General features: G+C 36.4%; 1 protein-coding gene across 1 annotated transcript in view; it reads left to right on the top strand.

Moving 5' to 3' along the window:
* Positions 1 to 12,786, top strand: part of MMS22L (MMS22 like, DNA repair protein) — a gene marked incomplete at its 3' end in the record, with an annotated part of 94,624 nt that overhangs the window by 76,494 nt on the left and 5,344 nt on the right. Inside the window, exons 17-21 of the mRNA XM_084284741.1 lie at positions 123 to 265; positions 1,019 to 1,161; positions 1,309 to 1,468; positions 3,641 to 3,810; positions 11,288 to 11,499. Coding sequence (XP_084140867.1) covers positions 123 to 265; positions 1,019 to 1,161; positions 1,309 to 1,468; positions 3,641 to 3,810; positions 11,288 to 11,499 — 828 coding nt within the window. The remainder of the gene's footprint in view (positions 1 to 122; positions 266 to 1,018; positions 1,162 to 1,308; positions 1,469 to 3,640; positions 3,811 to 11,287; positions 11,500 to 12,786) is intronic.

Below are 12,786 nucleotides of genomic sequence, written 5' to 3'. Positions count from 1 at the left end.
ACTTTATTTCTAATTGCTTATATGCAGTTTCGATATATCCAGAGCCAAATGAAACACTCTGTCACCTTTTCACATGCTTCTATTAGATCTCTTTACCTTGTATTCCTCTTCTACCTATGCAGGGAGCTGTGTGAAGCTTTTTCTAAGATGGGCTATACATCCTACGAAGCTCTGACAGTACGTTCTTGGTTTCGATGTGTTTTCCAAATGTTCATAGATCAACCGACTGGTATGCTGGCCAAGACAGATGCTGAGCGAACAGTTGGTAAGTGTTCACATTTCCCTAATGTTTGCAGTAACGATTCTATATTGCAAAACTGGCAAACATTTTCAGCTAATTACAAAATGTATTTTTGTTTGTATTCCTTTACTTTTACCTAATTACAAAATGTGTTTCTTTACGCTGTTTGTGCTATTTATTGATGGTTTGCCTGCTCTGCATATGACAAATTTATCACAAACAAAGATAAAAGAGCTTGTTTCCTTGGAAGCAAAGAACAAAAACTTGCTCCCAAGGAGACAAGCTATTTTTCCCCCATGGAGAAACTGTTCTGAAAAAAGTGAAAATCTGAAGTAAATAGTCAGAAATCATGCTGTGAACCCCCTAAAAGAAAAAAAAAAAAATCCATTTTCAAGTAATTTTTCCCTGGTTTATATTGAATATTTTGCTGTCTTAGAGCAGTATTTCATCACTTTTTCTACAAAACTCTGCAGTTGTAATTATCTGTAGAATACATCTTCTAGCAACTATACCTTTATGCACATTTTGCAGATTTCTAAGAAAACCATAAGGAAAATGAAAGACTTGGTTATCCATCTTTAATATTCTTCATTCTTGTGTATCCATTTTAGAAACATAACTAGTCTAGTCACACATTCTTTGTCTAGAAGGATGCTGTCAGTTGCAGAATCTGTATGTTAGATATTTCAAAATCACGTTTCACCTTACGATTTTGTGACTAAAGTAAATAGAAAAGCATAACTGTGTGCTGTATTTCTATTCTCTTCTAACCATCAGGGAAAGCCTATAAGGAACAGCTAACTGAACTGACAAGACTGATTTTTAAACTCTCAGAAGTAGAAAACATTCTCTCAAAGGCTCATGTTGAAGAATCAGTTCCGAAGCAAGACCCTAAAAATGCTCTTGTCCAATTCATTAAGGTACTGTACTTGTGTTAGCTCATAGGAGAATTATTTTTCTTTTGAGTGAAAAGAAATTATGTATTAGATTTTTTGTATATGCAAAATTACCCAAACCTAATGAAAGACTTAGTAAGTTTATTTATTTCAATGTTTTTGTTTTCTCAGGCTGTTGGTAGAACTTACAGTGGCCTTCAGACACTCCCTGAGAAATCTGCTATGATACTAAAGTCTATGGAGTATTTAGGTGATGTATTAAAGTACGTAAAACCTTACCTGAAGGCAAAAGGACCTCCAGAAGGTTTGCAGCTTACTTATTGGATTGTAGGTAATTATTTTGCAACCTCTTCTCTGTTAGGAAATAATTGTATAAGGAATCAGTAAAATGTGACTTAATACTGCTGTTTTCTGTACTGTCCATCTTAATGGTTTAAAAAAGCAAAGTTTTGAATGTGTTACAGTTAGATATTTATTTTTCATCCTTTTTTTTTTTTTTTTTTTTTTATCCTGGTGCTATGAATTCTAACCTTCTTGTGACTTTTTTTAAATTATCCCTGCAAATCAGTGTTTCCAAAAGCAAGATATTTTCATGTCTTTTGCCACTGAAAATCATTTGTTTTACCTGAACAAAACCAGAAACAATGACAAGTCAGTGAAGCAGTTTTATGATGCTATATCATATTTACTGGAGTTATGATAACAGAAAGTCTGCTTAAGCAAATTAGCAATGTAATATGAATCTATGAATCCTTTTAGAATTACTCCTATTACATACAACTTGTGCTTTATTAAAACTCAAATTCTACCATTCTTCCAATAAAATGAAGAAACAGTGATAGGGTGGGAAAATGAGTGCTGTTTCTTATGAGTAAATATGCCACAGTCTGATTCACTTATCTTTAAAAACGCAGTAAGCCTTATATATCTTAAAGACAGAGATCATGATTTGCATGCACACGCAATATACATCATGATTGTGAGGAGTACAGTGAAAAGCATGACCACCATGCAAAAGCACGCATCAAATACAATTAGATTTGAATTCTCTTAAAAATACTGTACTTTTCTATTGCAAGATCTGCATATTTTGATGTACATGATGTCTGTCAAATGAAGTGTTTTTAGATATCCAGTTGTTGGGGTGGAGCCTTGCAAAGTAATTTTAGATTAGTATTTTCCATTCTGTTCTTTGCAGTAGGAAATGATTCATCTTCAACCATGCTGTTGTGTGCAAGAAACTGTCCTTTTTACATAAAAAATAAGTTTAAAAAAGACTTTAAGATATTTAAGTGTATTTCAGTCTCTTCTTCATATTCTGTGAGTTTGTTAAATTATAAGGACAAAGCCAGATTCATAACAAATCTGAAAAACCTGCTGTTTGTGGACACTGTACATGTCAGATTGTGTCTTCTACTATTCCATACATCACAGCAGTGATAATAGAAGGAGTACTTTTAGTCAGAATAATCATGTTTCTTTCAAAAGAGGAAGCTCAGACAACATTATTAGAAGTATTGTTTAGTGATCATTCTCTTTCTTTATGATTGATTGTTGTGTTTTCTTTCACTCTGCAAGATTAATGTTGTTTTTCGTTGCTTTTAGAGATGGTAATGGATGACTTTTATAGATTAATAATATCTTGTAACAGCCTGCTTTTGATCTCTCATTATTTTTGAAGTCTTAAACATATCTTCATGGGGTATTCCTGTAGTTTCCACCCAGCAATTTTTTTTCTTCTAATTAAATATAAACTTAAAAAAGTTCGTGAAAATTACTACTTAGGAATCTGCTTAATTAGACACCTTATTTTACGACATATGTATTTTGAGTATTAACACAAGTTATTTTCTCAAGAAAAATTGCATCTCACCTGTAATAGGATGTTTCTCAAAGTCAGGGTATTTCCACATCAACACTTTTTTACCTTTTTTTTTTTTTTTAACTCAAAACAAGTTCTTAAAACTGTCTCATGGCTGTGCAAGTGATATGATAACATATAGAAAACAAGTAAGGTGTTCTCTGAGGCTCTTGTTTTGTGGACTGAGAGCCCACAAATATCTGGAGAGACGTTTCTAGTTTAATGCAGTTAGCTGCTCCTCATCCTTTTCAGTCTGCCAAATTAAATACATTAAACACAATTTGAAAGCTATTTAATATTTTCCTGCATGGAATGTGTGTGTGAGTAGTTGGGGTAGTTGCTGAGGTGGCCAAATATTGTTAGAAATATGAGTGGAAGGCAAAGGCACTGCCTCTTTGTATGATGAGATCAATGCACACATATATAATATATATAATATATTGAAACAATCTAGTACTTTTACTTGGCTGAATTGTAAAGGGACTTAAAATTTTCTTGGGGCTGTTTCTAAGGGAATGAGACAGTTGCTGTTGTTACTCTTGGATTATCTACTCAACACGTTTCCTCTTCAGGCTTTTGTTGTTGTTGTTGTTGTTTTGGGATTGTAAATTGCTTTGGGATTTCTTGGTTCTTTTTCAACAGGATGTCTTGTAAAGAACTGGGCAGCAATACTGGCCACTTCCAAAGCACAGCAACTCCTGTTCCGCATCATAGATTGCTTGCTGCTGCCCCACTCTGTGCTCCAGCAGGACAAAGAGCTGCCTGTGGCTTTGCTGTCTGCCATTCAGGAAAGCCTACCTCTTTATCTTCAGGTAAATATCTGAACTCTATTACCAGCAGACAAATATAGCTTTAGGAAGAGATTCGTACAGCAGAGGAGGTTTTGTTTTGTTTTGTTTTGTTTTCTCCCCTAATCAAAACAAGCATTGACAGAATATAAAGAAGCAGCAAGAGGAGATTTTTCTTCTTGTGGAAGTGGAAGGAAAAATGCCACCCCATTGGCTTTCCTCTTATTGCATGCAGCTACGCTGTGCTGCCTTCCAGAGTTGCCAGTCTGCTTGCTGTATATAGAGAGGCTCTTAGCCAGCCTGCTGTTTGCACTGTCTCTGATGTAAGGGATTTCTGAAACAGCGGATGAAATAATCATACTATGTAACGAGACACTTGTTGAGATGACAGAGCAAACAAATGTTTTAAATCATCCTTGACTTTGCTAACTCTAGATAATTAAAGATGAGCCATTCTGCGTAGTTTGTGTTGCTCTTAGTAACAAAAGACAAGCCTCTGCATATCATGGCACTGTTTTATCTTAATAGTTTGAGGATGTTTTGCTGAATCAAATGCTTTTCCTACTGTTTATGCATACATGTGTAAAGCCTAGTGTTGTATTACTCGTCTCATTCTCCCCTCAGCTTACCTATCACTCTTAAAACTCTGCAAGGCTTGGTGAAGCTGTAGAGAGAGATTAATTCCTACGGGTGAGGAAAATGTTGTATTTTTAAAATAAATAAGTTGGTTTATTTTACCTTGTAAATCCTTGCAACTTTTTTGCTTGTTTTTTCCCTTCACTCCTAAAATTCATTTTGATTGTCATTTTTTTTACTGATTACATACCACATCGTATTGTGAAATAATACAGTGGTGACATTGTAAACATCCCTTGGATTTATTCGTTTTTTCAAAAGTTGCATTGTGATTGATGGCCTGTCATATGGAAATGAATATGATTATATAATGATGTGCAGAATATGACTTGCTTTGCTGCTCTGTAGGTATTTTCAGAAGCTATATACATGTAGGACCATCTGGACACTGATATTACTACAGAGTGTGACTGTCTGTTTGCTAATTTAGTATTTTAGTCAGAGAGCACTCTTTCTCTGTAGTCTGCACATACGGACGTAGTTTTAAGATGAAGCCACTCAAGTTGGTTCTGAAGTCCTAGTGTTGTGGACCTTTGTTTCCTGTTTTCTCTGCCAGTCTCTGACTTTCTGACCTCACTGTGGGACTCTTCAGCAATCTGCTGCTTAGTCCATGTGCTGTCAGGCTAAACTGGATGATCTTGGTGACTCAGTAGTTTATTTTACATAATGCCGTTTCTAGAAAACTAGCAATTTTTTAATTTGATAAAGTCTTGGGGAAAGAAGACAAAGAGGAGAAACCTATTTAAATATAGAACTTTTACATTTTATTATTTGTTCGTACTTACACAGTTCCAGCATTTTAAAATGCTACAGACCTCTTCATTAATTCAGAAATATTTCCTTCCCCTTTGTTTGGGAAAGTGGAAAAATGCCCACTTAGAGCCAACTCAAAATGGAAAATATTTCAGTATCAGTTCCAAAACTGATTTTCTTAGGGCTGCTTCTGAGCTCCTTTGAGATCAAATGGATGCTGGGGACTCTGACTTCTCAAGTAATCGTTTCACAGTTGGCTTAAGCCAAGTTGGCTTGAGGGTGAATTCCTTCCCTTTCACCCCATGTGTATTCCCATTTAATTTGCTTAATGATTTTGCTGAAATGTGTGAGCTGATGCAACTGGTAACTAGCCCCAAATAAATAAATAAATAAATAAATAAGGAAAATCAGAAAAGTGATAAAATAATATATATGGAAGGGAAAGCATGTAACTACAGTAGGAGAAAAGACAGAGAAACTGTATGCTCTGGGAGTAACTCTATCTTGAATAACTTAACTGGTGAAATAAGTAATCAGCCTCTCCTTAGGAGGCTGCCCTATGTCTGTTGCCCATTCAGGGGGGTGGAACAGCGATATTGTATTGCAGGAGCCCTAGTTCTCCCTAATGATAAACAAACAGTGTTCCTGTCCCTGTTAATACTGTAGCTTACAGCATAATCCTTGGCCAGTTACATGGAAATAAAGAAACAGGAGTTTGGAGACCATACAAAATAACTTCTTATACATGCAAATTCTTTATACGTCATCAAAGCATAAAAGCTTTTATGTAGCATTGCTAATCAGAGTTGTCGTTGTCATCGTGTCCATCCATCCCCCCTCCCTCCCCCCCAGTCTTCTGAAAAGTTTGAGGTTCCATTTCAATCTTTTCTTGTCCTGAATTCACCCTCTTCGGCACCTTTAGTGTGGGCTCTGCTCCTTTGTTGGGAGAAAACAAATAAAATAAAATAAAAAAACACAAAACAAAACAATTCAGATCTTGGAAAATGTATCAGTTTGCAAACAGCGATACTTCCCAAAGTTTTCAATAACTAATCTTACGGTGATTTACTTGATCCTTTTATGTAGATTTTGAAAAGGTTTTGAAATCAGTCTTTGTAGCAGGTAGTTAATTTCAAATATTCATTGATGCAACAGTTTTATGAAATGCTTTAGAATTTTGGAACTGAATACAAATAAATAAAATTCCCCAAAACATCACATACCCCGTGTAATGGTAATGCAACTGGCCAAACAACTTGGACAGCAGGATTAAAAGCAAGGACAGTGTTGTCACTAAGGAAGACCATCACCTTTGTTTATCACTCTGTAAAGACAGAGGCCAATTTTGTATCTTTTAGGATGAAATATTAAGCTCCACTTTATTTCCTGGGACCTTTAGCTCTTGGGACCCAGGAGTTGAACTTGATGATCCTTGTGGGTCCCTTCCAATTCAGATATTCTGATACTGTGATCAGCATAGTTGGAATGGTTTATTACTACCATCAGCATTCATCAAAACTGACTGTATCCCACCCTCTGTCACTCCCTCCCATAAAATTCTGCAGTTTTATTTTTATTCAAATTTACAGTCTTTGTGTAATTTTACACAAGCACAAATTGTCAAGTGCACTAATTAAGACTTGACATTGTGTCTCTCTCTCAGTTCAGACTGACTGTATTTAGTTGTGTTTGTGTTTCCTGCATGTATAAATTCAGGCTGTACGGCTGTGCTTTTGGTAGTTACTGTGCCACTGGCCTACTGGCCTGTTCTCCACTAGACTTTGAACTTACCAGGAAGTTTCCTTCAAACTTTCTCACTGATGCTTTGCAACTCTTAAACTGGTATTTTTTCTTGCCCAAAGATTTACTTACCATATGGACATTATTTCTTTCATGTGCATCATCTATTTGGATAATGTTTGATGACCTAGGAAAGATTTTCATAGAACCATAGGATGGTTTGGGTTGGAAAGGACCTTAAAGATCACCTAGTTCCAACCCTCTGCCATGGGCAGGAACACCTTCCACTAGGCCAGGTTGGGATATAATATCAAAGATGTCTTTGTTGTTGTTTGAATGGCAAATTTCATGAAGAACAAGAATGAACGACCTTTTTATAATTTTATGGAGCTGTTTATAATTATGTGATAATGATGTGTGTAAAATCTAACATTTGTCTTTGTTAAAACAAATAAAATAAAAACTAGCTGATTTCCGTGATAGCAGATTGTTGAAACCTACTACAAGAAATTTCCAACCAGTTGAGATTGCTCTATGATTTCTTGGAGAATGGTTTGGGGGAATTTTGATAGATGTTTACCAGTAATACAGGAAAGAACTGAAGCAGTGTACAGAACTTCAGTGAATAAATGGTAGTTTAAATACATCTTGAAGACTACGATGCGGTGCATGGAATAAGCATAAGGTATATAATAATGGGATAGATGAGATACCCTGCTTGATTTATCAATGCTTATCCTGTCAAAATACAGAAAATGGTTTATTTCTATCTAAATACAGGAGAGTCGTGAAAGGTCTTCATTTTAAGGAGTGCTTGGCACATACGTTTTCCAGTAATTTTAATGGGCCTGTGCAGGCTCAGCATTTGTCAGAGATCAGACCTTAAAAGCCCTGCTGCAAGACACATCTGTGGTCCAGTATTTGAGCAAGCTTATTAATACATTTTGTGAATTATAGTATGTGTTTAATAGGAATTGTACAACATTAATTGGTGAGCAGCAGATTTATTCAAACAGCAGGACTGATATTATAAGTCATCATTAGGTAGCTTGGCATTTCTGCAGTGAATAGTTCCAGTAATCCATATTAATCGGTTCTTCGCTCTCCACAGGTGATTTACAGATATATGGATAAATCAGAAGAGAGGCAGCTCTGGCCACAAAAGGTTCCTGCAGTGAACACGCACGGGAACCGGTTGCCTTTCTGTTAAAAAGAGGAACAGATGTTGTCCTGCTCTGCTCCTCTTAAAATGTCTTTGTTTTTTGTTGTGTTTTTTTTTTGTTTGTTTGTTTTGTTTTGTTTTGTTTTGTTTTTTTAATATTTTTTTAACCTCAGTGGATGGCTAAAGAACACAGTTAATAATAATAATAATAAAAGGCAGTGCTCTCAACTCTTTAATGTCCATCTGCTTTGTAGGGATTGTCCTAGGAGTCTGGTGTGATTGATTTCAGATCTCTGGTCCAGGATCTCAGTCCAGTAGCATGTGTTTCTTTTCTCTGTCAGAAGGAAGCTACTGTTCACAGCTTCCTTCATCTCTGTTAATTACTGGTAGGATGTAAAAGAAGAAAGTACCATGTGATTTCCTTGTAATCATGTCCTTGGCCAGCGCTGCCTAGGGTATTTGCCGTTGTACTTGGAGGTTTGCATCTACAGTGCAATGTTAATAATTTATCCCTTGTGCTACTTGGAATATGACGTCCAGCTTTGTACAGGTCTGCTGTTTTCCACACTTTGAAACAAAAAGGAGGGCCTCAAAATAAAGAACACACTGAGCTAAGTCAGTGGGCCTTTGTGTCCAAAAGAGAAAACCAAGTTCATCTCCGGAAATTTTGGGGGAACTACAGAAGTGTTGGTGCGTAAAAGTCTGATTCTTGCCTGAAGAGCTTTGATACTGTAGGTGTTCCCTTCATGTGTAGAGACTGATTCATGGATTTGTTTAGCTTATAGAAGTCTTTTTGTTTAGTTTTGTTTAGTGAGTGTTTTTCTGGCTACCTGCAAAATGGAAGGTGATTTTTCCTTGCTGTTGCCACCTGGAAAAAAGAATTAGTATCTTGGAAGCCTTTAGTGCTGAACCTGTAAACTCCTTTCTGAAGTAAGAAAAAAAGACGAAGATCCTCCTTACTGAGAAGAGATTTTGGTATTGCAGTGTGGTTTTAAAAATTAAGCTTTTTTTGAGAGGCACCACCTCTGCCTGACCCACTAAAAATGAACCTACAGAACAAATAGGTTTTCTGTGTTTTTAAACACTACTTAAGTTAATAGTTCTCCTTATTGGGCATCAAGGGCACTCTATCTTCATCAGATAACTGACGAAGAAGTATCTTTCATGACTTCTGTCCTTCCCCACTCCAGCAAACAAGACTTCTCTCTCAAAACATTTAGATGTAGAGCTTAGTGGTATGGTTTAGTGGAGGACTGGTTAGTGTTAGGTCAGAGGTTGGACTCGGTGAGACATCTAGGTCTCTTCCAACCTAGATGATTCTGTGATTCTGTGATAATGGCATTCATCCCAAAGGCCAGCAGCAATCTTTACGCAGAATCCTTGATCAGTAATGCTCGTGACAGGGTGTTGTTTTTAAATTTAATCCTTTCCTACTTTTCCAGATTACTTCTGTAAACATTCTACACCTAAAAATTTAGAATCAGTTTGCTTCAACTTAAAAATGGAAGTGTTCTTATGAATGGTCAGGCTAGACTTGATCCATCTTCAAGTGAAACTGCTACGGGAGTTGATTCAGAGATTTCACTTCTAATATTTCTTGTTTGTATTCCACCTGTCAACTATCTTTAAGATCATTTCTTAAGAATAGCAACTTATTTAATAACTGATTTCACCCCTCTTTTCTTGATACTGTGTGGCATTTGTTGCTCCTTAATTTGAAGACTTGTCTGATTTTAGTAATTATCATTATTAGCTCTCCACAGGTGTTATGTTCTTTGATGTATTCTTACAGGTATCCTCTGTAAGGTTATGTTGTTTTTTTGTGACCCTTTTATCAACTAGATTAATACACCTTCTCATATGTTTTTTGTCATGTTGAAATAGTCTAGAGACTTAAAGAATGCCAGCTCTAGTTATGGGATTATGGAATATTTTTCTTTTCGTGCTGGAGAAAGGACAACTCTATAGAGGAAACTCTTCTATATGCTTGCTGCAATGTCTAATTGAGAACATCAAATGCTCAAGCTTACAAAGTAGATGATCTATAGCAGTCTTTCTGAGCCTTCAGAGGAAGGCTTCAGAGGAAGAAGCTTCAGAGGAAGAAGCTCCTCTGCAAAAAGCAATGGGAAATGCTCATTGTCAGTAGCTCAGGAACAAAAGCAGCTTTCAAGTATCTCTGAATTTTCTACCTTAATGTATGAATGAATAGTTCAAGACTCTTAGGGACATTAGCTTGCCTCAATAACTGTCAATGTTCAGGCAGATATCCTACCAAAAGTGGAGTCTGGATTGCAAACATATGGACTGCAGTGCTAATGGAAGCTTGAAGTACTGTTGAAGTTGCTGTCTAGGGATCTCTGTGCTTGAACTTCTTTTATGTCATTGTTCCTGTTGGACAAAACTATTGTGAAAACTGCATTCTGAAGAGACTTCTACTTGTACTCCTTACTGTGACCCTTGTGATAGGAGACAATTGGGCTTTTTTTTTCCCTTAGTGATTCATTCTTCTTCCTTTCAGTAACCAAAAGAATGGGATGTGAATTCTTAACTTTATCTCACATAAACTTTTACAAATAAGAAAGATATTCCCTTCCCACAGGTGAAACTTGTATGTTTTATAACTATGGGTAGTGTTCACATAGAAACTTGCCTAGACAGCACCTACTTTCATTATTATAGATCTTTCTCTGTCATCAGCATAGCTTATATTGGATAAGTCGCACCAGTTTTAGCTTTATTGTAAACAGATTTAAAAAAATCTTTAAATCCCTTACAAATGGTGTCTAATTTACTCTTGTTCATGCTATCAGCAATTTTTTTTCTTGTCAGACTGCTATTCCTATCTTCATTAGACCACACATGTAGTTGAAAAAGAAATGAGGAGCTTTGGGGCACAAAAAGCCTTTCTCAGGTCTGAAATGCCAAGGTTTTCTTTCAGATTTGAAAGGAAGATTGTCTGCCCCAAAGATCATCTTCCAAGTATATTAGTTCGTCCAGTAGAAGACTTTTTCTCCTTTGTAAGCCGTGACTTGACATTTTATACATAGACTGTCATAGGTGTAGCAAGTTGTTGATATTTACTTGTCATGCAGTAGGTTACCTGTACAGCAGTAATTTACATGCAGTGCATAAGGAGTTATTTACCTTTCTGTTATTGAACTTGCTCAGTAGTAGTTAGACATACTCAATTTCTTTCTCTTTCTTTCACAGGGCCTATCCTTTATATGTTGCCAGACCCAAACTCAGGGGGCCTATTTAAATCAACTGCTTGGGAGCATTATTCAGCATTATTTTGGACGATTTCTCCCTTCTTCACCAACTGCACTTGGAGTTGGACAGCATCCTTTGCTGACTGCTTTATGCAGCTCCATTACAGTCCCCCAGATGCTCCGTCTACGGAAGACCACTCTGCATGTCATAAAGTAAGGCCCAGCGAAGAACAAAACATCACTGACTCAGATTTCACAAACAGCTAATGAGAAAGGGAATGTCACTGTTGTTTTCTCAATAACTGATAGTTATGCTGGGTAGGGAGCCAAGGAAGGACAAAGCATATAGAGCACATATGGCCACATGAAAAGCAAGTATGTTTCCAAAAACATTGCACTCCAATATACCTCATCATATGGTTGCATCTCGGGCTGTATCTAGGGTCACAGAGTCAGTTGTCACAGCTGCCTGTGCATGGGAGGACGAGGTGCTCTTCTGAGTGTCAGAATATACATAGATGTGCCAGCTACCCAGGGGAAGTAAAGATTTTGGGGTGTGGGAAAACAGAGATGTAAAGATACAGTCTGCATTTTTTTCTTCACGTTGGGAGAAAAATTACCCCCCCCTCAAATATAAGATGATTGCCTATATCTGAGGTAAATTTATTTTTCTTTGTTAAATAGTGTGTGTACACGTTGATTAAAAGAATATCAGTGTTGACTGTAGGTAAATATGGTAGGCAATGTTGTAAGTAAAGCCTATATTATCACATATTAAGGGAGTGAATTAAGATTTCACAGTCTTCTGACATTTTTTATGAACTTATGAATACTCAAACTTTGTCATCTTAATAAAATTATTTGTGAATGTGTGCATGCATGTGTGAATTTTAAGCTTGATATTGGAAGGAAAGTTCTGAAAGTGTAATGGCACTTGGTGACTTGTAAGACATGAAACGTTTCTTAGTGATCTGGGAAGAATATCTTAGAACGGAACAGCAGCCTGATTTATAAACTGTTGGGTGGTCAGGAGACAGTCACTAGGTCCACAGATAAATACATTCAAATTTCATTGGCCTTTTTACCGTACGAAAGTTAACGAGTATCTTGCTGCTGCACAGAGAAAATTGAACCAGAGTGTATTATCCAGGTCAGAGAATCATTTGAGTGGAAGCGTATGCAACCCACCCCCAAAAAATAGCGGGCAATTCCCATAGTAAGTTAATGGGACAGGAGATTTCAAAGATACTAACGTAAGACCACATGATGCAAAGGATATAGAAGTGTTACAATTTTTGTTTTGTAAGTTATGTCAATGGGCATTCAAATATTCAGATCTTTTAAAGTCAGTTTTATTTGAAAGTGTAAATTTGTATGTGTGCCTTATAAATTTTTTTAACAAGGATAACAGTTTTTAATTGATGCATTGCTCAGCAGACAAATTTGCTAGTTTGGGTAGCTAAGGGTAATTACTATTAAATATCTAAACAGTTATTTTGA

This window comes from Netta rufina (genome assembly GCF_964035555.1).
Source record: "Netta rufina genome assembly, chromosome: 3".
NCBI classification, from domain to species: domain Eukaryota; kingdom Metazoa; phylum Chordata; class Aves; order Anseriformes; family Anatidae; genus Netta; species Netta rufina.
This window is presented reverse-complemented; position numbering and strand designations above follow the sequence as displayed.